Genomic DNA, 21,359 nt, shown 5'->3' on the forward strand with positions numbered 1-21,359 from the left:
CCTCCCCACGGAGACAGGCCTGTTGCTTGTATGGGTCCCTCAGCCCGTGCTGTAGATGAGGTCGGCCTAACTGGCCCATCACCAGTTCTGTCTTGCATCCCAGGCTCTAGGACAAGCCCCTACTTTTGTCCACTCTGCCTGGCAAAACCTGGACCCCAGGTACCTTGGCTCCAGGCACCATCACCACTGACTGCGATGCATCATGAGCGTCATGAGGCTGTGGGGATGCAGCTTCCCCCGTGCACACAGCACCTCTGAAGACCCCTTGGGTGGACATATCCTGAACTTCACCTCCTGCCTCAGCAATTTCACTCTATCTTCTTCTCCCAACTTTTCCCTCTAGGGCTCTTTGGGACTATGTTTCTTATTTCTCAAGTTTTGAATTAGAAAGGGGCTTTGAGAAAGAAATTAATCAAAGGTTTTCCAGAAGGTGTCCTGTGGAGAAATTATCTCAGGAAATGCCCCAGCACCATGTCTGACAGACAGGGGATTGCTGCCGCTCCGTCCCCTTGGAGCAGTGCGCTGCCGGCTTGCGCATGCTGCGAGTCCCCGAGGAGCTCACAGTGATCCATTTGTTTGAGTGCCTCCTGCGTGCTATATAATTCTCCCAAACGTTGGGACCTCTACCCCTCTCCTCCCTAGGAGTAGTAAACACTTTATGTTTCTAATGTCTTGAAGAGCATATTTTGGGAAAATACTGATTACTTCCTCCCCTTAACGCATGAGAGTAATTTATTGATCTCCGCCTCCTAAGCCTGGTAGCTCCAGAGGCATGACCGCCCAGATGGAACAGACACTTTGGCTTCCTAGGGCCCATGCCAGAGCAGGACCGGCCACCCCAGGCCCAGGGCTGCCAAGTGGCCAGTCTGCTGACCCTTTTGGCTGGACCCTGTCCTGCCTCTGGCTGCCTCCTCTCACATCCAGCCTGCTCTCCAGCCTACTTCCTTCTCCTGCAGCCCTCGTCCTCTGTGGAGGACTGGTATTCAACTCAAATCTGAGATTGTCCTATAATTCAACAGGTTAGTGTCTAAGGAAAGGCGGGGGATGGGAAGCGAAGGTGAAGGGAGGAAAGCAGCCCTTTGCATTTTCTCAAAAGACATCTGACCCTCACATTTCACTTGATTAGGTTCAGGTTAGGGCCCAGCAACCCTCGAATTGAAGGGGTAGACAGGCAGCAGCCCTCAGCCGACTGGCCTGTTTACTGCCAGGCTACTTTCTTTCTGAGCTGACAGGACCCGGTGGATACAGTTAGAGCTGGGTGGGTCCAGAGAACTTGCTTACATGTTCCTGCCAATTCAGCAAACTGAGGTTTTTCTAGTCAGCCACATTTCTTACAACTAAGAGACAGTGGCCCAGAAATAGCCCAATTTCCATCTGAGTTAAGGAGCCACCAACTTTACCTAAGTGCTGGTCTATAGGGTCTCCGACAAGGAAGAAGTTCACACTATCATCAAATCCCCAGGGCTCTCTGAGACTATAAACTTGGACCTGTGGTGGAAAGACTGAGTGGGTGGGGCTGACTTTGAACACAGTACCTGATCAGGAGTTTAGATATTGTTAGTCCCCCCACCCTGGACCCTCTCCCTGACACCCCTGGTGCGCAGGAGTTGAGGCAAGGGCAGTTGTAACCTCTGCCCAACTTTGCTGTGGGTACCACTGTTGGGCCCTTTGTCCTTATAGCCTGTGCCATAATGAAATCTTTCACTTTCCCTGTTGGCTTTTCATTAAGGAAACTCTAGTTCCTTAATGCAGCCTTAAAAAAAATAATTCTTTGCTGACAGTGGGAAATTATACCCAGTCTCCAGGGAGGCCTTGTAAGGGATGCTGGTCACACCAGGCCTCAAGTTGTCAGTTACTAGATTACACTTAGGACTCTGCTGGAGGGGGCTTGACTTCTTTCCCCTGGGGAGGAAGATGACTAAAACCCAATCTACCCCAACAGGGTATATCTCACTGCCAAGAGCATCCCATTAGACAGGGAAGATCAGGGCAAAGGCACACCTGTAGGCTGGTGAAGATTCCAAAGTGAATCAACATAGGCTTAGAGCAGAGCCCAGGTGCCTGCCCTCCAATGGCGGAGACTGTACTAGGAACACTCAAAGCCTAGAATGGCTGGTTGGGAGGACAAGGAAGGCTCTGTTCTCACAGATAAAGGTCTTGAAGAATGATGTGGCAGCCCAACAAGCTTGCTTTATAGACATGACCTCATCTGTTCACTCTGCCCCCTCCCCCTGCTGATAAGAATCTGGTGCTGTTTCCTGTAGTCCAAGATCTCAGACAATGGTGTGAACGGCTGGCCCGACTGGAAAGGACATTGTTTGGGGCAGAAAAAACAACCTACCAGCACAAAGCCAGGGCAAGACCTGTCTAAAAGTAAGGGCCTGTTTACAAATCCATGACTTCCAAGGGGTGGGAAACAATGGGGAATTGTTTTTGGTGAGGCTGGTGTCCCTTTCAGAATACCCCTAAGGGCTGGGGATGGCTTTGATGGCCCAGACAGGTCTCAGATGCTCTGAGAGGGATGGACGCTGATGGCGCGGATGCCTTCCTGTTTATTAGGGACAGGAGCAGAGCGGGGCCACTGAAGACAAGGGGTGGAGCTCCCAGGCCTTACTTCTTCCATCTGGATCTCAAGCTGTCACATTCCTCAGGGATGCCAGGGCCGGAGGGAGTTTGCCAGGGAGAAGTGAGAACTGGCTTTTATTTTATTTTATTTTTTTTCTGAAAAATGTCACCTCCTTGGTTGATGGCCTTTATGGCTGTGCTGATTTTTTGGAAAAAAAGTGTATAAAGCCCAAGAGTCTTGAAAATATCTGATCCCTCTAGAATGGGGCTCCCTGGCTTAGTCACTAGGGAGCTTTTTCACACCTGCAACTCACCTCCAGCCAGCCTGGGAGCCCAGGGAGTTGATACAGTGTCTGTAGGGTCTGGACTTTACTGATAGTAGTGACCTCCCACCCTGCTCACAGGAAGTAAGAACTTTCAAACCAACACCGAGTTTATCTAATGCCTGTATATGTGAGTGTGTGTGTGTGTGTTAGGAAATACACCATCCATTTCCTCAGCACTGGAAGTCTCCATTTTGGGGGTAGGAGAAGGGCAGGTGTTAGGAGCACTTTGGGTCTCGAGAGATTATGAAGGCAGACTTGTCTGAGAATTTGACCTGTGATGAAAATGATACTATAACCCTTATACTAGGCTGTAAATTCATCAGGCTCACACCTTATGAATAAAAGTAAACAGATATGCTTAGAACAAATGAAGGGTAGTAAATCTTGTGCAATCCCAAAACAGAAGCAAGCTTTTCATAAGCCACTCTCAACTAAGGTAGTTATAGTCTAAGGTAGTTACAGTCTTCCGCAAATGGTAATACTGCCCTCTAGTGTTTGATCACAACACAACAGGCTTATGAATACCGGGGACTAGCAAATCCATCAGTTAATGGAAAACAAACCGTCTCTGAATGGGGGATTCCAAGTAACACACTATGAGAGAAGGAAAGGTTAATAAAACAGGCATGCCCCTTCCCTTAAGAGGCTTCCAATCTAGTGGGAAAGTTCCACAACTGTAAGACCAGACAGAGAATGATGTAGGCTCTGAGGATGTTATAAGTAGAGTCCAGTGGAAGTGCTTAGGGATGAAGATGTGGCCTGTATGCTGGGTTCAACAAGCAGGGAATGGAGTAGCGTTCTCTAGACTGTAAACCCAGTGCTCAGCACCAGTGTTCCAGAGTAGCCAAGAGTGCCCATGGGCAGGGGCCCTGGGAGATGCAGCTGTGTGGGGCCATATTTGTAAAAGCCTCTGGATGCCAATCTCAGCGGAAGCCATCCTAAGTAGAGTTACAGATGTTTAATAGTAATTAGCAGAAGGGAAAAGGGCAGTTTTGCTTTGTCAGCAAAGCAAGTGGACAAGGAAGCTTCCATGCGGAGAGGGCTTTTGATGCAGAACTGTGAGCATAGGGTCTGAGCTGAGCATCAGCTATGGGATGGAGAGGAAGGAAGGGCAAGCAAACATCTGCATAACAGGGAAGTTGACAGGACAAAGAGTGGGTGAACAGCAAGGAAAGCTGGACATTTTGAGGTCTCTGGCCCTTGGTTATGGTTCTTGTAGAGGTAAGAATTAAAAGAAGGAAAGCAGGTGCTATGGGGAATTTTAACCTAACATCTATTTCTATATCCAACTCCCTACACCAGGAAATATTTGTTCTAGATTCTGAGTTATAAAACAGTAATTAATTCTAATAGACACATTGTGAAAACAACTATTTAAAATATACAAGATGGGTCTCCTGGGTGGTCTACAGATTAAGTTTTAGTGTTATCACTGCTATAGCCTGAATTCGATCCCTGGCCAGGGCGGTGACCCACTGGCACAGCAGACTTGTCCTGACCCGCCCACTGCTCCCCTCAACAGTGTATTTCAGTACATCTGCCTGTTCCGCTCCCCACTCTGTCTCTGGTGAATCTTCTTACCCCTGACATCTCTGGCCTGTACCTTAGTTCTTCTACACAAAAGAATAAATCTTTAAAAACAAAAATAATATATATAAGTAAATATATAAAATAAAATAGACAAAATAAGTCTGGGGCATCTTGTAAGTGCCGGAAAGTAAAATTCTCCATACAAAATATACAATAATGGGGGGAGGATATGAAAAGGTCACAGAAGCCCCAATGGCCAAGTTAGGATTGAGCAAAAAAAAAAAAATAGCATTTGATTATAACCCAAAGTATAACATAGCTATTCATACATACTGTTATATACCAAATAAATAGATGGGCAAGAACTTGTAGCTCTCCCATGCAGAAGAATTCCAAATAATTTATATAGATGCCCTGCTCTGCCTTAAGGAGGGAAGAAGCATAAATTCCTAGTTGTTAACAATGTGTTGCAGTGAACTCCTTCCAAAAAATAAAGTATGGAAAGGGGTGAGGAAGAGTCATTTTACAGTGGAGACACCTGACAAACACTACCTTGGCCAGAGAGCAAAGTCAACAACAGGGATAAGTCATGTTGAGAGAACATAATTTTACCTGTGTGGTTTGCTTTCCCCAAACCTACAACCTTTGTCTAATCATGAGAAAAACACCAGACAAATCTCAAATGAGATACTCTACAAATACCTGACCAGTCCTCAAAACTTGTCAAGGTCATCAAAATTAAGGAAAATCTTACCAACCGTTATAGCCCAGAGGAAACTACGGAGGTGATGTGATGACTCAGCACAACTTGGCATCCCGGATGTGATCCTAAAACAGGAAAAATGTTAGATTAAAAACTAAAGAGAATCTGAATAAAGTATTGGTCTATTTTCACATGAATGCATTAATATTTATTAAAGATGTCCATGGTAGGGGCAATTGGCTTTGGGACATATGGGGACTCTGTACTATTCTCATAGTATTTCTAGAAATATAAAAATGTCCTAAATAAAAAGTTCAAGAAAAGTCATTATTTAGTGGCGAATGACTGATTAGATCCAAATAAAGAACAGAACAGAGGTGTGTGTATGCTAGGTACCCACTGGCACATAGAGGTTGGGCAGCTGAATGTCTGAGTAATGCATGGTACCCCATCCTCTGACCCCTGCCAAGGATCAGTTAGAGCTGATACAGCACTGTAGGGGGCAATACTTTGAGTTAATAGGGCGTTTCTTATGCTTGAGTGGTTTGCAAAGGGACCCTCCTTAAAGATACTGCTGCAGGTGTCTGAGAGTATGCTAGTGACCCTGTTATACAAATGCTTGAAAAATGTCTTTCCATTGTGAACTATCATTGCAAGAGTTGTCTACTGATAGGCAAAATATTTCTTGAAATGAAAATCTGCAATTTAAAAACTTTCAGAGCTCTGACAAAATATCCTTGAATGCCCAGGTTAGGAATCACAACATTGTATCATCAACCATGAGAGCATATACATAGGGACACAGTTATGGAGCTCTAGGATGACAACTGTGTGGTGAGTGCAGAGGGTGTCACTCTGAAAGGCTCCAGGAGGCAGGTTTTTCAGCAAATAGGCATAACAGAGCAATCTGATGCATGGTCTATGAAGAAAATTATATTTTGAGGTATTGATTGTTTGAAGTAGTTGGGGAAGAATTAGTCATAGGTATATAACAGTTAAGAAAATAAAAGACAGGCTTTCTGGAAAAAAACCATAGTGTACCACCTGGCTCAGTAGTAAATGGTATTTACATAAGTCATAATAATGTAAACATTGAAGATTAATTAAACAAAAATTCTGGCACAATTATAAAAGATAGAGAGAATAAAAATGGGAAGGTTTTGTGGCACAATGGGCTAAAGTTCAGTACTATGAAGCTAGCCTCAGCCACTGCAGAATGAGTTCAATGCCTGGCCAGGGAGGTGACCACATGGCTCAGCAGATCTCTCCTGACTTTCCCACTTCTCCCCTCAGCAGTGTATTTCAGCCTGTTCTGCTCCCCACTCTGTCTGGTGAATCCTCTCACTTCCCCTGCACCTCTGCATACATAAATAAATCTTTAAAAAAAAAACAGGAAAGTTTTTTTTTTAATAATAGCTTATTTTTACATCATTTTGTGCCTTTTTCCATCTCAGTTGTAATCCCCGTGGGCTTCCCATCACCAAATCACCCATGTGCCATCACCACAGTCCAGTGCACTTCCCCCTGCCCCACAGTTTTGATCCCACTCCCCACTTCACCCCTGTAAAATGTCTCTGGTATATAGTTGCTCATTATTATTATTTTCTCCCCTTTATATTCCTGCTATGAATGAAACCACCCGGTATTTTTCCTTTTCTTTCTGGCTTATTTCACTAAGCATGATCCCTTCCAGCTCCACCATGTTGCTGCAAAAGGCATGTGTTTACTTTTTTTGGTTGCTGAGTAATATTACACTGTGTATATGTACCACATCTTTTTAATCCAGTCATCTACGTTTGGGCATTTGGGTTGGTTCCATGTCTTTCCTATTGTAAATAAAGCAGCAATAAACATGGTGTTTTTTTGAATCAGTGTTTTTGTCTCTCTTGGGTAGATACCGAGGAGTGGGATTGCTGGGTCAAATGGAAGCTCTAAAATGGGAAAGTTTTTTTTTTTTAAAGGATTTATTTATTCATACAGAACTGGGGTACAGGCCAGAGATGCGGGAGGGTGAGAGGGTCACCAGGAACAGAGTGGGGAGCAGAACAGGCAGATCGAAGAAGTACACTGCTGAGGGGAGCAGCGGGCAGCGGAAGTGGCTCAAGCCTCCCAGTGCAGTGCTTTAACCCGCTGCGCCACCAGGGAGGGCCCCTAAGATGGGAAAGATTTAAAGGTGCTAAATCTCTGTTAAAATAATAGAAAATTAATAGTACCTAATAAATCAAGATATGACTAAGAAGTAGAAAGGTTTGTCTTTAGGGAGCAGACCCATAGGTAGGGAATCATAAGTCAAGACTTTTTCTTAACTCTTTCAGTACTTCTCAAAACTTTTTAAGTCTATAGTACTTTGCCCAAGTAATGAAGACATATATCTGCCTCCCCACATGATTCCAAGTGAATCTGGTCAAATCTGAAACCGTACATACCTTGATGTAAGTCTCCATGGGTCAGCAACACTCAAAATGAGAATCCCATCCACAGGGTAATGCATTGTCAGGTTTTTTATGCCCTCCCGCCATTAGCCTCCACGATTGGCACCTGTGGCCTTGCACACAGGCCTGTAATAATGGACCCCTGGGCCAGAGAGCACAGGGCATGCGTATATGTAAACCGAACACCTGTGCCGAGGGGAGGGGCTACAGGGCAGAGGGAGGAGCTGGCTAGAGAAATATACTGAGATTCCTGGTCTGTCCTCCATTCAGCATTAAAGGCCAGTAAAACTCTACCAAAGGCTCCAAAATTATCTTTTCATCCGTGAACTGACAATGAACGTACTGGCCTGGGATGGTTGCACAAACACAATCTGCCAGCATTAGTGACAATAACTTAGTGAGACCCTGAGAACTAAGTATCTGGCAATGGTCCTGAGGTTCTAAGCAGATTCCACAAAATCATTAAAAACAGACAAAATGAGAGAGAGGATCTATTCAATTTCTCCCAAGACCTTCTGCCAGATTCCCACTCTAGATGCCCTGCCTAAAACGTCCTGGCAAGACTCCGTCACCCAAGATGGAAATGTCCACGAGGGGGCAAGGGTTTGAGTGGAGGGGTGCTGAAGACCCTGCTGTCTGGACTGAGTGAAGTCCCTTTTGCCTGTATGAGTCCAGGACCCCAGGCTTTGCAAGTGGTCTAGTCTTAGGTTAGTGTGGATTCTGGGCTTGCTCACCTCTCTGATGAGAATCCTTGTGTTTACGCAATGATGGAAATTTTTGTCGAAATTGATTTCCCTGTAAAAACACATCTATGCTCTAAATTGAAAACTGCTTATTTAGTTTATTGAGTTTTGTAGATGAGAAGGGGTTTCCTATTCTCTCACTCTAACCTCCAGACTCCTTAGTTATGCTAGATACATTCCAGAGTGAATTTATAAGGAGACACCAGTGGAGAGAAAAGCTTTATTGTGTATTAACAAATGTGGGTGAAGTAAGAGGAAACATATGAGGGCCAGATTAAGGTGAAATAATCTCGGAGGAAGAGGAGAAAAAAGGCTCCTCTGGGGTCAGAGAGAGAAAGCAGAGGCACTCTCCTAGCCATAAACACAATCCATTGCCATCTGGACTCTGCTCTGTCCTCACACTCCCCTAGGCCTTCTCTTTCCTTGGTTCATGTCTCCATGCTGGCCCTTTCTTTGTCTCACAGTCCCAAAATGTTCTCTCCTCCACACCCTGCAGAGGAACACAGCTTCTACCTGATGTATGTGGCAGCTGTTACTTGGATTTTTTGCAGTTCTTCGTGATTTTGACATCCTTGGACAACCAGGAGTGGCTGCTCCTGCCACCAGAGGACTCTGGCTTTTCTAATAAGGAAGGTTCTGGCCCATCAATCCAAGAAGGGCCCGGATTCTCTTCCAGGCCAGTGTCTCTGCAGAAAAGATCCTCAGAGTAGAAGGTGCTGCTGCAGCAGGAGATGTAACCTGAGTTTTCAGGTGTGTAGTCTGTGAAGAAAGAAAAGTAGGGGATAGGAAAAATCAACCCTCAGTCTCTCCCAGTGCAGATCCCCTCTCTACCCACTTCCCTTCCAAAACTAAAGGCACTAACTAAAAGCTCCCATTAGGTGCCATGCCTGCCTCCTTTTCCAGACAATCACAAAGCCCCATCCCAATTCTTAGACCAGACCACCCCTCCAGTCCCACCTGTGGCTTCAGCAGAAGGTGCACACTCTTCACACTCCCATTTCTTATTGGATCTAAGAAAGGAGCAGTTTCTATGGGTTCCGTGAGATCCACATGTAGCACACAGAATGAGGCACCACCTCCTACAGAAAAAGCCAAGGAAGGGTTGTGAGACAGATTTCTAACACTGCCATTCTCAGGATATTTACTATAGACCAGGCCTTTGCTGAGGACTTCCCAGACATTTTTTCACTCTCCACTCATTTTATCCATACCAGATATGTTACTGAGTACTAATGCCAGGACCCCACAGTCAGGTCAGCCAGCCATAAGATGAACTTAGAAAGGAACTGACCCTGTGTTTCCCCATTGCACACAAAGAGAAGAACTCTGAGACCTGTTCACTTGGATAAATAAGTCCCAGTTGGTCAAGAATGGGACTCAGTATTCTTAATGTTCACCTGGAGGTCTGTACACAAAGGAAATTTCTTACACCTAATAACTGTGGTCAAGGGCTAACTCTAAGATGGCACCAGTGAGAGATCTTTCCCTACCCTTCATCCTCAAAGCTGTCTCTGCCTTGTTCATACAGACAGATGGGGGCATCACAATGCTGGTAACGCTGATACAACTCCGAGAAAGCCCCTGGCTCCAGTTCCCAGGCAGCATCTCTGTAGCAGGAGAAGAAACAGTGAGTAAGGAACACATAATCACTTGGTGAAAACTTTGTCCACTTGGGAGGAACTAGGAGAATTCAAGGCAGCACAGCAAAAGAAATTAAACTGGCTGCTTGAATACTTTGAACAGTCTTGGTAAGTGGCTGTTCAAAGTAATTGGAGTAGCTGAAGTGGATGAACTAGTTGAAACAGGAACTAAGGAACCTCTGTGTGAATTCCAAGAACCCACCCTCTGGGGGAATTCTGATCCCCAGAGCACTCTTCAGATATACGCCTACCCGCCACCTCCACTTATCCCCCCCTTTTCTTTTGCTCATTATAAATTTCTCTCCACCCTGTACCTCTCTCTCTTCCCTGTATATCAATGCCTTGGCTGCTACTTCATTTTCTGAACTATCCTTACACTCACCTCCTCTAGAAATCTATGCAACCCATTCCCTGGCTCAATTCTTGCTTTAGAGTTTCCACTACCTGTCTGGAATATGAATTCCCATTCTTAGCATTTCTTGAGGAAACTCTTCTCGATTGTTACACTGTGGGCATTTGAAGAAATGCTTTGCTGACGTGTGGGCATATTTCTGTAAGAGAATTTATGTTTGTAAAAATCCTCTTTGATCACTTTTCACCCCACTCCACCTTCATCTCACAAAAAAAGATGTTACTAGAGAGCTTGACTGAGGGTTACAGGAAAAGGAGTTTGGGAAGTTAGGGTAAGGGTTGCAAATCCAGTTCACCTGGGACCAAACACTCAAAACAACTCTCAGGAGTACTTCAACTGTAATATCCCACCATAGAGCTTGGCAGTGCTGACCCTCTAGGAGTCAGTTTTCCCTTCCCTGCCATCTCAGGAAGCAGGACCGATTTTGAGGCGAGTTGACCCATTTTAGCATGAACTCATCTTCTCTACCCATCTGAGGATTTTACTCAGCTTAAATCTTTTTTTTTTATAGCATGATTATTTTTTAATTAATATTTTAAAAATCTATTTGTCCATTGGACATTTTCATTTTTGTTGTTCTATTTCCTACTTATAAATAGGAAATTTGTAAATTTCAATTTCTTTTTTTATTATTTATATAATAGTTTATTTTTTACATCATTTTTTACTTTTTTTTTTTTTTTCATCTCAATTGTAATCCCCGTAGGTTTCCCATCAGCTTAAATCTTAATCAGGAATGAGATTCTACACGTCAAGGATGACCAGACTGGGCTGACTTTTCTCTAATTGCCTGGAACAAGCCCTGCATACAGGCCTCTTAGCATGTAGCTCAGAGTAGAGACTACGTTCCCAGGTTATTAGCAGGGCGACTGTGGAAGGGCTTGTTAACTGAACAATAAAGTCTCAAGAATAGTTAGGCAAAGAGTTTATTAGATAATCAAATAAGGATTCAAACCCAGGAGGTAGTCCGGCAGATTATTACTCTGAAAACCACCTTAATAAGCATAAGTTTGAATTTAATTTATATAGCCAAAAACAGTGAGTCATTAACACCAAGAAAGTAACTTCTCAGTAGGAGAGGCTTCTGGCTCTAAATTGTCCCAATTCAAATATGCTGATGCTAAAGGCAAGACAGAATCCAATCCCCTCCCCTCCAGAAGAATACCCTGCGGAGATGCAAAGGCTGGGTGCTCATTGGAAACACTGACTTATGTCTTCAGGATGCATATAGGATGGGCTGGACCTATGAATGTGGTTATTTCTCCCAACAGACCTGGGTTCAGGGTCTCCAGAACACTGTACTTGATGTCCACAGTGCTCAGGGCAGAACAAGTCCTACCTGTATGCACTTGCGGTGATAGATAGTTTGACTACAACATGGGCTCTGGATGTTTTCAACACTCGCTTGGGATAAGTCTTCACAACACAGGACACAGCTTTTTTCCCTTCCATTCCCCCGTTGGATGTCCTGTGTTGGTCGATGTTTTCCACAAAATGATCTGTGACAGAGTAAACAGGCTAGGTTTCTGCCTTGTTCTTGTGCAGTTTTCCAGCTGCCTGGCCTAGGAAGGGCAGAGAACTAACCATCTAGCTGGTGTCCAGTGAACCTCCAAGCTCAAGGGAAGGAATGGGTGAATAGTCACATGCCTTCTCACAGCTGCTCTCCCACTGAGCAAAGCTCCTAGGATTATCTCAGTCCCTGAAAGCCCCACTTAGTTTTGAGCAGCTGTCTAAGAACCTCAGCTGTTTGTAATTTAAGAAGAAGATGGGAAGCAAGAGTAACCCCTATGAAATCTTCAAGTTTAGATACTGTTTCTCATTATTGAATGGAGAAACAGATTCACTAGTGGATCAAAAGAGGCCCCTGAGAAACGGACTCTGATTTCATAAGCAGCTAAATACTAAAATGCAAGAGGACAGCCCAATTTTTTCCTTTCATCACTCACTTGTACTCTCCAAAAAATTGTGAAAGGCAACCTCTCTCTTGGCCACAAGGCAGATGGAAGTTTCTGAGGCACTGATCCTTTTGGCAGTTGATGGCAGCTCCCTTTTTCTTGCACACAAAGCAGATCTGCAAATAAGATCCAAGGCAGGGCTTAGGGTCCCAGGAAGGACAAACATTCTGTGGGACTTCATTTTATGGAACGGAAATTCTGTAAAGCAACAGCTATTTCATTTCCTCATTGACCTGAAAATCCTGGGAACCCTGAAGCTGAGCCTCAAGTAGCACTAGATTCTCTCTGTTTTTTTTTTTTTTTTTAAGTTGCTCCTTTTACTCACTTAGGATGCTATGCCTCAGAGAAACATGGAACTTAGAGGACCAGTTGGGAAATCTAAGAATCCTCTGACTTTTAAACTAGCAGTTAGCAAAGAAAACAATAAAGCAAAGGAGAGGTCTGAGGAGAGAACTATCTTAAGGCTCCCATTTCAGGGGATCTAACCTTTCTAGAAGCCCGGGTTGCCTCCTTTTTGATGTCTTCAGGCAAGAATCCATGGAAACCTCTGTTGGGCTGTCCTCTCTGAGGTAGCTTGCTGGATAGAATCTGGGGAGGCAGTCAGCAAAACCAGGATGTCAATAGTGACGATCAGTGAGATATTTAGTGGGGTGAGAATTGACAAGAAAGCAAAGAAAGTAAAGTGGAATATATATGCATACAGAGTAAATGTATTTAACAATGATTTACATAGCATTAATTATATGTTGGGCACTCTTAAGATCTTTTAAAATATTATTTCATTTAACCTTAACAGCTTTAGGAAGTACTTGTATCACCCCCATTATAGGAAAGATTTTGTGACTTGCTCAAGAACAAGGATTCCAGAACATGAACTTTCCTCACCTCTGCATTAAGTTGTTAGGACTGCTATTGCGTGCCATCACCTTGGGAAAACACTGCCTATATATTGACTAATTTCAGACTTACCAAACGCTACTGACATCCATCATACAGAAGTCACTGAAATAGCATGGTGAGGGACATGATCAGTGTCACATAGCAAGAAGGCAGCAAAACCAACATTCACATGCAGGCCTATAGAACTGATGCCCCTATCCCTCCCAAGATAATGCCTGTCAATTTAGAATATTCTTCTCAGAAAATTGCAGGAGGGAAGCCCATGCTTTAAAATCTGAGGGAAGAAGGGAGGAATTGAACTTTTATTTAGAAACATATTTTCAAGAGCCTTTTATTTCTGAAAAGCCCCCAAAGCAATGTTTAAAATGGGAAATCAAAGGCAAAAAAACTGTTACGAACAACATGTGTGTACATACACTGGAAGAATGTCAGCATCCCAGCTCCACCCCAGGAATTTTCTAAAACTATTGGAGAGGGTTCAGGACTTCCTACATGTAATTACATGTAATGTGTAATGGAGGTTCAGGTAATTTTAACATTATGGAAAAGGTGATCTACAAGGTTAGAGACTTAAGAATACCTGGATTGAGGCTGTATGTTCCCAGTTAGGCTTAAAACATATGTACATTATGGCCCTCCCTGGTGGCGCAGCGGGTTAAAGCACAGCACTGAGAATCTAAAGTCGCTTCCGCATGAGTTCGATCCCCGCCTGCCCCGGAGGTGACCACATGTTGTGGCAGACCTCTCCTGACCCGCCCGCTGCTCCCCTCAGCAGTGTACTTCGTCGATCTGCCTGTTCTGCTCCCCACTCTGTCTCTGGTGAAGCCTCTCACCACCCCTGAGCCTCTGGCCTGTACCCCAGTTCTGTATGAATAAATAAATAAATGTTTAAAAAAAAAACATATGTACATTACAAAACAATCACTATTTCAGTTTTAATAATATGAGTGATTTCTATTTTACTTAAATTTTAAGCATTATTCATGTTTTCTATAGTGAACATGTACTAGTACTGTAAGAGGATAATCAATAATGAAAAATTAGAACAATCTAAGTGTCTCTAGTAAATGTTTGTTTAAAACCTTTTTGGCACATCCATACAGTAGAATATCACTTAGTCATTAAAATGGAAAAGCTAGCTCAATTATGTTCAATTTGGAGAGTTCGATAAATACATAAATTAAAAAAATACAAAACATTTTGCATAGTATGTTTATTTTTATGTTGAAAATATGTATGATTGTAATTGCATAAAAACTAACCAAGATCTCACATGAATTACAAGAGAGGAAAATCACAGACTAACCTTTCTCATCAGCATAGATGTGAAAATAAAGCTAAACATTAGCAATTGAATACAGTATCATATAAAAAGGGCAATTCAACAAGACCAGGCAGGACTTATATGTGAAATGTTATAAGCTAGTTTAACACTAAGAATTCAATTGATGTAACAAGCCATTTAACAAAATAAAGAAAATAACAGTCATCTCAATAGATGCAGAGAGAGTATTTTACAAAATTCAATACATATTCATGATTCCCTCAGCAAACTAGAAATAAAAGGGAATTTCTTCAACCTGATGAAAAGCATATATGGAAAAACCTACAGCTGACCTTATATATATATGTATATATATACACATATATTTTTAAAGGAACTTTTAAAAATATTTATTTATTTATGCTAGGGTACAGGCTAAAGGTCTAAAGGTGCAGGGGTAGTGAGAGGATTCACCAGAGACAGAGCCTGGGAGCAGAACAGGCAGATTGACTAAGTAAACTGCTGAGGGGAGCAGCAGGTGAGACAGGAGAAGTCTGCCACACTGTGTGGATCAACTCCAGGGTGGGGATCCAACTCACACCAAAGCGGCTGAGGCCAGCTTTGCAGTGTTCTGTTTTACCCAGCTGTGCCACCAAGGAGGGCCTGACCTTACATTTTAATGGTAAAAAACTGGATCTTTCACTTGAGGTTGAGAACAAGATAAGGATACTCATTTACATAACATTTATTCAACACTAGTTTGAAGGGCCCACCCAGTATAATAAGGCAAGAAGTAAAAGATATAAAAATTGAAAAGAGCACAGTATATTCATATATGACATGATTGTGCACATTGGAAATCCTAAGGTATTTATTTAAAAAAACACACACACACACATAACTAAACTAGCATGACTTTATTAACAAGATTGCAGGACATAAAATCAATACACAAAAATAAAATGCATTTCTGTGCCAGTAACATACTGGAAAAAAAAATTACGATAGCATAAAAGTTGCAAAATATTTAGGAAGATATTTTTAAAAGTTACATATATCTTCTTCACTGAGGAGAAAAAAAAGCTGAGATAAATTTTAAAAGATCCAAAATAGGCCCTCCCTGGTGGTGCAACGGGTTAAGGCACAGCACGGCAGGCACAGGCAAACTGCCGTGCTTCGGTGCTGGCTCATCCCCAGCCCAGGAGGTGACCCACATGGTGGGGCAGACCTCTTCTGACCCTCTCGCTCCTCCCCTTAACAGTGTACTTCATAGCTCTGCCTGTTCTGCTCTTCTCTCTGTGGCGAATCCTCTCACTGTCCCTACACCTCCGGCCTGCACACCAGTTCTGTATGCATAAATATATATTTTTTAAAAATCCAAAATAAATGAGAAAATACATTACATCCATGAATTGAAAGATTCAATACTGTCTGTCATTTCTTCCCAAACTGATCTGTGAATTTAATGCAATCCTAATCCCGAGAGTTTTTTTTATAACAGTTTATTTTTACATCATTTTGTACATTTTTTTTCCCATCTCAGTTGTAATCCCCGCGGTTTCCCATCACCAAGTCACCCGTGTGCCATCACCATAATCCCGTGCATTTCCCTCCCCACCCCACCCCCGTTTTTGATCCCATTCCCCATTCCACCCGAGAGGTTTTTTTTAAAGAAAAATTGACAAACTAAATACGATTAAAAGAAAAAAGTCCAAATACAAGCTTCGAAATGATTGTAGAACTTAGAACACTTATTTGTAAAACCACTGTAATCAAGGCACACGTACACTAGCATAAAGATAAAACATAGATCAGTAACACAATATAGATCATCCAGATACACAGATATGTCAGTTGATTTTTGACAAAGGCACTGAGATAATTCTATAAGTAAAGATTTCTTGGGACATATAAAAAAAGTACTAACCATAAAAGAAAAAAAAGATAAATTGAACTTCATCAAAGGCCTTTTGTTCTTCAAAACACATTAAAAAAAGGTTAAGTGGGGCCTCCCTGGTGGGGCAGTTGGTTAAAGCACATAAGAAGCTACAGCCCATCAGCATGAGTTCGATCTCCCACCCGCAGGTGATCCACAAGGCGTAGCAGACTGCTCCTGACCCGCCCGCTGCTCCCCTCGGCAGTGTACTTCATCCATCTGCCTGTTCTGCTCCCCACTCTGTTCCTGATGAAACCTCTCACTGCACCTGCGCCTCTGGCTTATACCCCAGTTCTGTATGCATAAATAAATAAATCTTTTTTTAAAATAAAAAAAGTTAAACAACAGACTGGGAGAAAATAGTCACAGTACATATATCTGAAGATAGATTTGTATCCAGAATATATATAGAACTCTTAGTAAAACAAAAAAACAATTTTTAAATGGATAAAATATTTGTGCAGACAATTCACAAAAGAAAATATGAATGGCTATAAGCACATAAAAAGTTCAACATCTTTAGTCAGCAGAAAACAAGCCAATTAGAACCACCAAATATACACCTAGGAGACTGGCTAAATTAAAAGGACTGAAAATATCAACTTTTGGTAAGAATATCAGCAGTTGGGACTCTCATAAATTGCTATGGGAATATAAACTGGTACACATAAAGTTAAGTATGTTAGCATAAAGTTAACTTCACATAAAGTTAAGTATAGTTAGCATAACTTCACATAAAGTATAGTTAGCATAAAATGACTGTCAAGTATTTACCCAAGAGAAGTGAAAACACAAGTTCACAAAAAAAAATTCATAAAAGGAATGTTCATAGCAGTTTTTTTCAGATTAGCTACCAAATGTAAACAATTTAAATGCCTATCAACAGATGGAGAGTCAAATTATAATGTAATCACAAAACAAAATATTACTAGGTGATAAAAATGCACAAGCTCTTGATGAAACAAGAATGAATCTTCAAAACAGTGCTTTAAGAGAGACAGGCTGCACACAAAAGAGTGCACTCTGTATGATTCTATTTATATGAAGTATAAGAACTGGCAAAAATAAACTATATATCAGAACAGTGATAAGGGAATTAATCTGAAGAGGGAAGGAGGAAAAGTACTAAAGTCATGGAAATATTATTTTGACAGAGTGATATTTTACGTGGACTATGTTAAAATTCACCAAACTATAAAGTTAATACAGGAGTATTTTGAAGTATGCAAAGTATACCTAGTGAAAAAAGAAACTGAGGAAAAAAATAACTGGAAGTGTTCTGGGGAGAGGGACTAGGGTTGGGAATACTGTTTTGGGAAGAGACTTCATATCATACATACTTTATAGACAGGATTTTATACCAGGTACATATAATACTTTGGAAAAATCAGATTTTAAAAGAAAAAAATTATGTAGAAAAACAAGACTATGGATCTGATGCTGGAGGCAAAACCAGAACAGATGATATAGCAAAAATGATAGCACATTTTAAGCAAAAGGGGGGCTTATACTCACAAGACAAAAATAATGCACGCTAAGATTGTCTTTCTGAAGAAATTCCCCTAATTTTTCGGGATCCCCCGGTTCTCGAAGACATAGCCGGCACACTAGAAAAGAGAATGTTTAGAATTCACTTTGGGATCCTGTCTAAGGAATAGAGTTTGGGAAGAAGGTCATTTGACAAGGAGAGTGGTTGGTATAAAATGTTACTTGATATCATTAGGCTTTTATATAATTCTGGTCACATTTGAAGGAGCTGGCTGCAACTGCTCACTTCATATATCTTTGTTTCAAGAGGCTTTGTTTCTTGAACTTTGGGTGTGACATTTAAAAATAATAAGTCCTGAGTTCTTTGGCATATTAAGAAAATTTGAGAAGGAAACAGGGTTGTCAGTAAGTGGATATATTTACTGGCCTACACAGATGACCTCTGCTGAGGTAGGGAGGCAGAGCGGTCAAACAGAACCTCCAGTCTTTCTTACCAGGCCCTGAGGACGGCTTTCTCTGGATTACCCTTCTAGCCTTGGCAGATTTTCTATACAAAAAGAAGAGATACAAGGTGGTCTTTTAGAATTCTGTCCACACCCCTTGAAACATTTCCCTCAAGATGCCATCTATGGGTTTCAACAAGGGTCAAAAATGGCTAAGACATGAGCTTTTATTCTGTTTTAAAACAAAACACATCCACTGAATTATCTGAACTGTGAGAACGTAACATCTACTACCAGAGCCTGTATTGCCTGTGTTGCTGGAATGAATGCAGGCTCAAAATCATTTTTTTCTATTTCTTCTACCTACTCTGAGTATTAGGTGGTTTCATTCATAAACCATAATAAGATACTAAAATATCTTATAACCATAAAAAGATACTAAAGTTAAGAATTTCTTATCACTAGGTAGTTTTCTTTACAGTTTATATGTATTACCTTAATGAATCTATAGAATGCTCTAAAAAATGGATGCTGCTATTCACCTGTTTTCCAGATGATGAAATTGGGGCATTAAAAATGTGAAGCAACCTGTCCCAGGCCACATAGGCTAGCAAATGCTAAGAGCCAGGACATAGAGCTAGGCAGTAGGGCTCTAGAGACAGATTACCAGGCTTCCAGGGGCTGTGCTTCCCACTACCCAACCTGAGCCTCCAAGACCATGCAAAGGGGGAAAACATGCAAAATACACCCTTAGTTTGATGATTTTCTCCCATACTTCCTCATGTCACCTACTCTACCTCAATCTTTGATGTTCCTTCTTTTTTTCTTTTATAGTCTTCATTCGCTTCAGCCTCTCTTATCTTGAATTCTTCTATACAAATATGAGGGTAATACAGGCTCTTCCAGCTATAAATATAAACAGGGCTTGATCAACAGTTTAATTCTCCATTTGTTATCAAGTTTCACAGGATGAAAGCGAGTTCCCAAGCCAATAAAAGGGACCCACCCAGAATCTAAGCTAACAACAGTTTATGATTATTAAATTATATTATGAACTGCTCCATGGATTTCACATATGTTGCCACCCAAATACCCATGCAGTAGGTACCATGATTATCTTGATTATCTCCATTTTCAAGATGAGGAGACCAAGGCACTGACAGGTCACAGATGCATTTGACCAACGTCAGCGTTACTGCTAGCAGTGCAAGAACTTAGAGCCAATGCTTGAACTGGTTAAACAGTCGTTTTCCTTGTGCCTACTAAAGGTAGCACTCAGGAAAAAGGCTCCTTTTGTCCCCAAGTATCAGTTCCTTAGGCTTCCCCAGTAAAAGCTACATAAGGAGGGCCCTCCCTGGTGGCGCAGCGGGTTAAAGCACTGCACTGAGAAGCTAAAGCCACTTCCGCATGAGTTCAAATCCCGCCTGCCCCGGAGGAGACCACATGGCGAGGCAGACCTCTCCTGACCCGCCCGCTGCTCCCCTCAGCAGTGTACTTCGTCAATCTGCCTGTTCTGCTCCCCGCTCTGTCTCTGGTGAAGCCTCTCACCGCCCCTGAGCCTCTGGCCTGTACCCCAGTTCTGTATGTACAAATAAATAAATCTTTAAAAAAAAAAAAAAAAAAAAGCTACATAAGGAGGTGACACTTTTGTAGGAACAATCACAAAAAAAAAAAAAAAGGAGCCTGAGGAATTCTGGCTGCCTAAGTAAAACGTGCTTTCAAGAGACAAAACTAACAAATCACTCCTTAAGCTCCTGTCACTGCCAACTCACTGGGCTCAGATGGCCACTGAAGTCTGACCCGCTCCTACCTCTGTCCAGCTCTGAGCCAAGGGTAAGATGTTCCAAAGTGAAGAAGACCCCTGCAGCTCCTCCCCCGTCTGTGTCAGCAGACTACAAATTTAGTTTTCACGGGCTGGGAGAGATCTCAGGGGCCAAAGGAAATATAACCCACTCCTCTGAAGGAAGGGCTGTGACTAGTCAGGGGAGAGAACAGCTTTTCCCAGGTGGGGGTGAGTGACTCAGGACGGGCATCCCACGTGGGGGGGGCACAGCTGGACGGGATTTCGGGGACTGCCAACTGCGAGGCTTGAGCACACCAATCGAGCACCAAGCTGCCCGGAATTTCGGCCCGCACTGCCCTGGGTTTGAACTGTCCTAACCCACAGGTCGCACGTGCACCCAAACACGTGATGGCCTCTTACTCGACGCAGCCGCGGGGACAGGCTGGCAGGGGAGGGAAGGGCGTGCACTGGCGGCGCCACTTGAGCGAACCCCCACCATCTAGCAACAGACACAAAACCTCGTAGCTTCAGTTCTTTGCATCGCTGGACCCAGTCGTTCAGGAGTGGGATCTGTGCTCCTGGGAGTGCCAGTCTTCAAAGCATTTGAGGAGGAACGTGCAGGTGCTAGCGGCTCAGTGCGAGGTTTCCAACGAGTGGACGCTCCCTTGAAACAGCCACCAGGTTGTTTCACTGGATGAGCGCTGGGCAAAAGCTTGTCGAGGAAATTAAAAATAAACGTGTTCGGCCCCGCCGCCGCAAGAATAAAGGATGATTTATTTGGAAAATACGTGTCGGTGTGGCCACTACGGTCCCCTGGAGGTAACAGCCGGAGGAGGGGCTCAAGGAGCATCCCGCGGACGCCAGACTAGGCTCATGTCGCGCCTGCGGGCGGGGGGTGCGGGGCCGGGCCGGAGGTCGCTTCGCCGTTCACTCCTCACGGTAGCGCAACGGCCGCAGCTCCCAGCCAGGGCTGGCCGCCCAGCTGTCGCCGAGGGCGCCGCTGTCCCGGAGCTTTATTCGTTGTCACAAGCCGTGGTAGCTACCTCACGGGCGGCCGCCCCGCGCGGTGACTTGCGCCGGCGAAAGGGATGGGCGCGCAAACAGGGGGCCGGGTCACGCGGAGGGCGACGCAGGGAGAAGGCGGCCCTGGGAACCACAGCTGACACTGACCGTTGGTGGAGGGGCACCACTAACGGCCACGCGCTAACGGTCGCGCGCCCCCACCCCCTCCACCCCCCT

The 21,359-nt window shown here is 43.3% G+C and overlaps 1 protein-coding gene across 1 annotated transcript; it reads right to left on the reverse strand.

The window, feature by feature from the left end:
- Positions 1 to 8,530: 8,530 nt before the first annotated feature.
- On the reverse strand, positions 8,531 to 21,331 carry PHF7 (PHD finger protein 7). The gene is made up of 11 exons (XM_004676088.2): positions 20,639 to 21,331; positions 19,135 to 19,243; positions 18,389 to 18,441; positions 17,922 to 18,013; positions 12,793 to 12,894; positions 12,298 to 12,422; positions 11,691 to 11,850; positions 10,384 to 10,490; positions 9,790 to 9,906; positions 9,257 to 9,378; positions 8,531 to 9,058 (listed from the first exon to the last, which is right to left on the reverse strand). Exons 2-11 carry the CDS (start codon positions 19,176 to 19,178, stop codon positions 8,832 to 8,834), a joined length of 1,149 nt encoding a protein of 382 aa, XP_004676145.1. The 5' UTR covers positions 19,179 to 19,243; positions 20,639 to 21,331; the 3' UTR covers positions 8,531 to 8,831.
- Positions 21,332 to 21,359: the final 28 nt, after the last annotated feature.

The sequence above is a fragment of the Condylura cristata genome, unplaced genomic scaffold (assembly GCF_000260355.1).
Source record: "Condylura cristata isolate star-nosed mole 26May11 unplaced genomic scaffold, ConCri1.0 scaffold00004, whole genome shotgun sequence".
NCBI classification, from domain to species: Eukaryota; Metazoa; Chordata; class Mammalia; order Eulipotyphla; family Talpidae; genus Condylura; species Condylura cristata.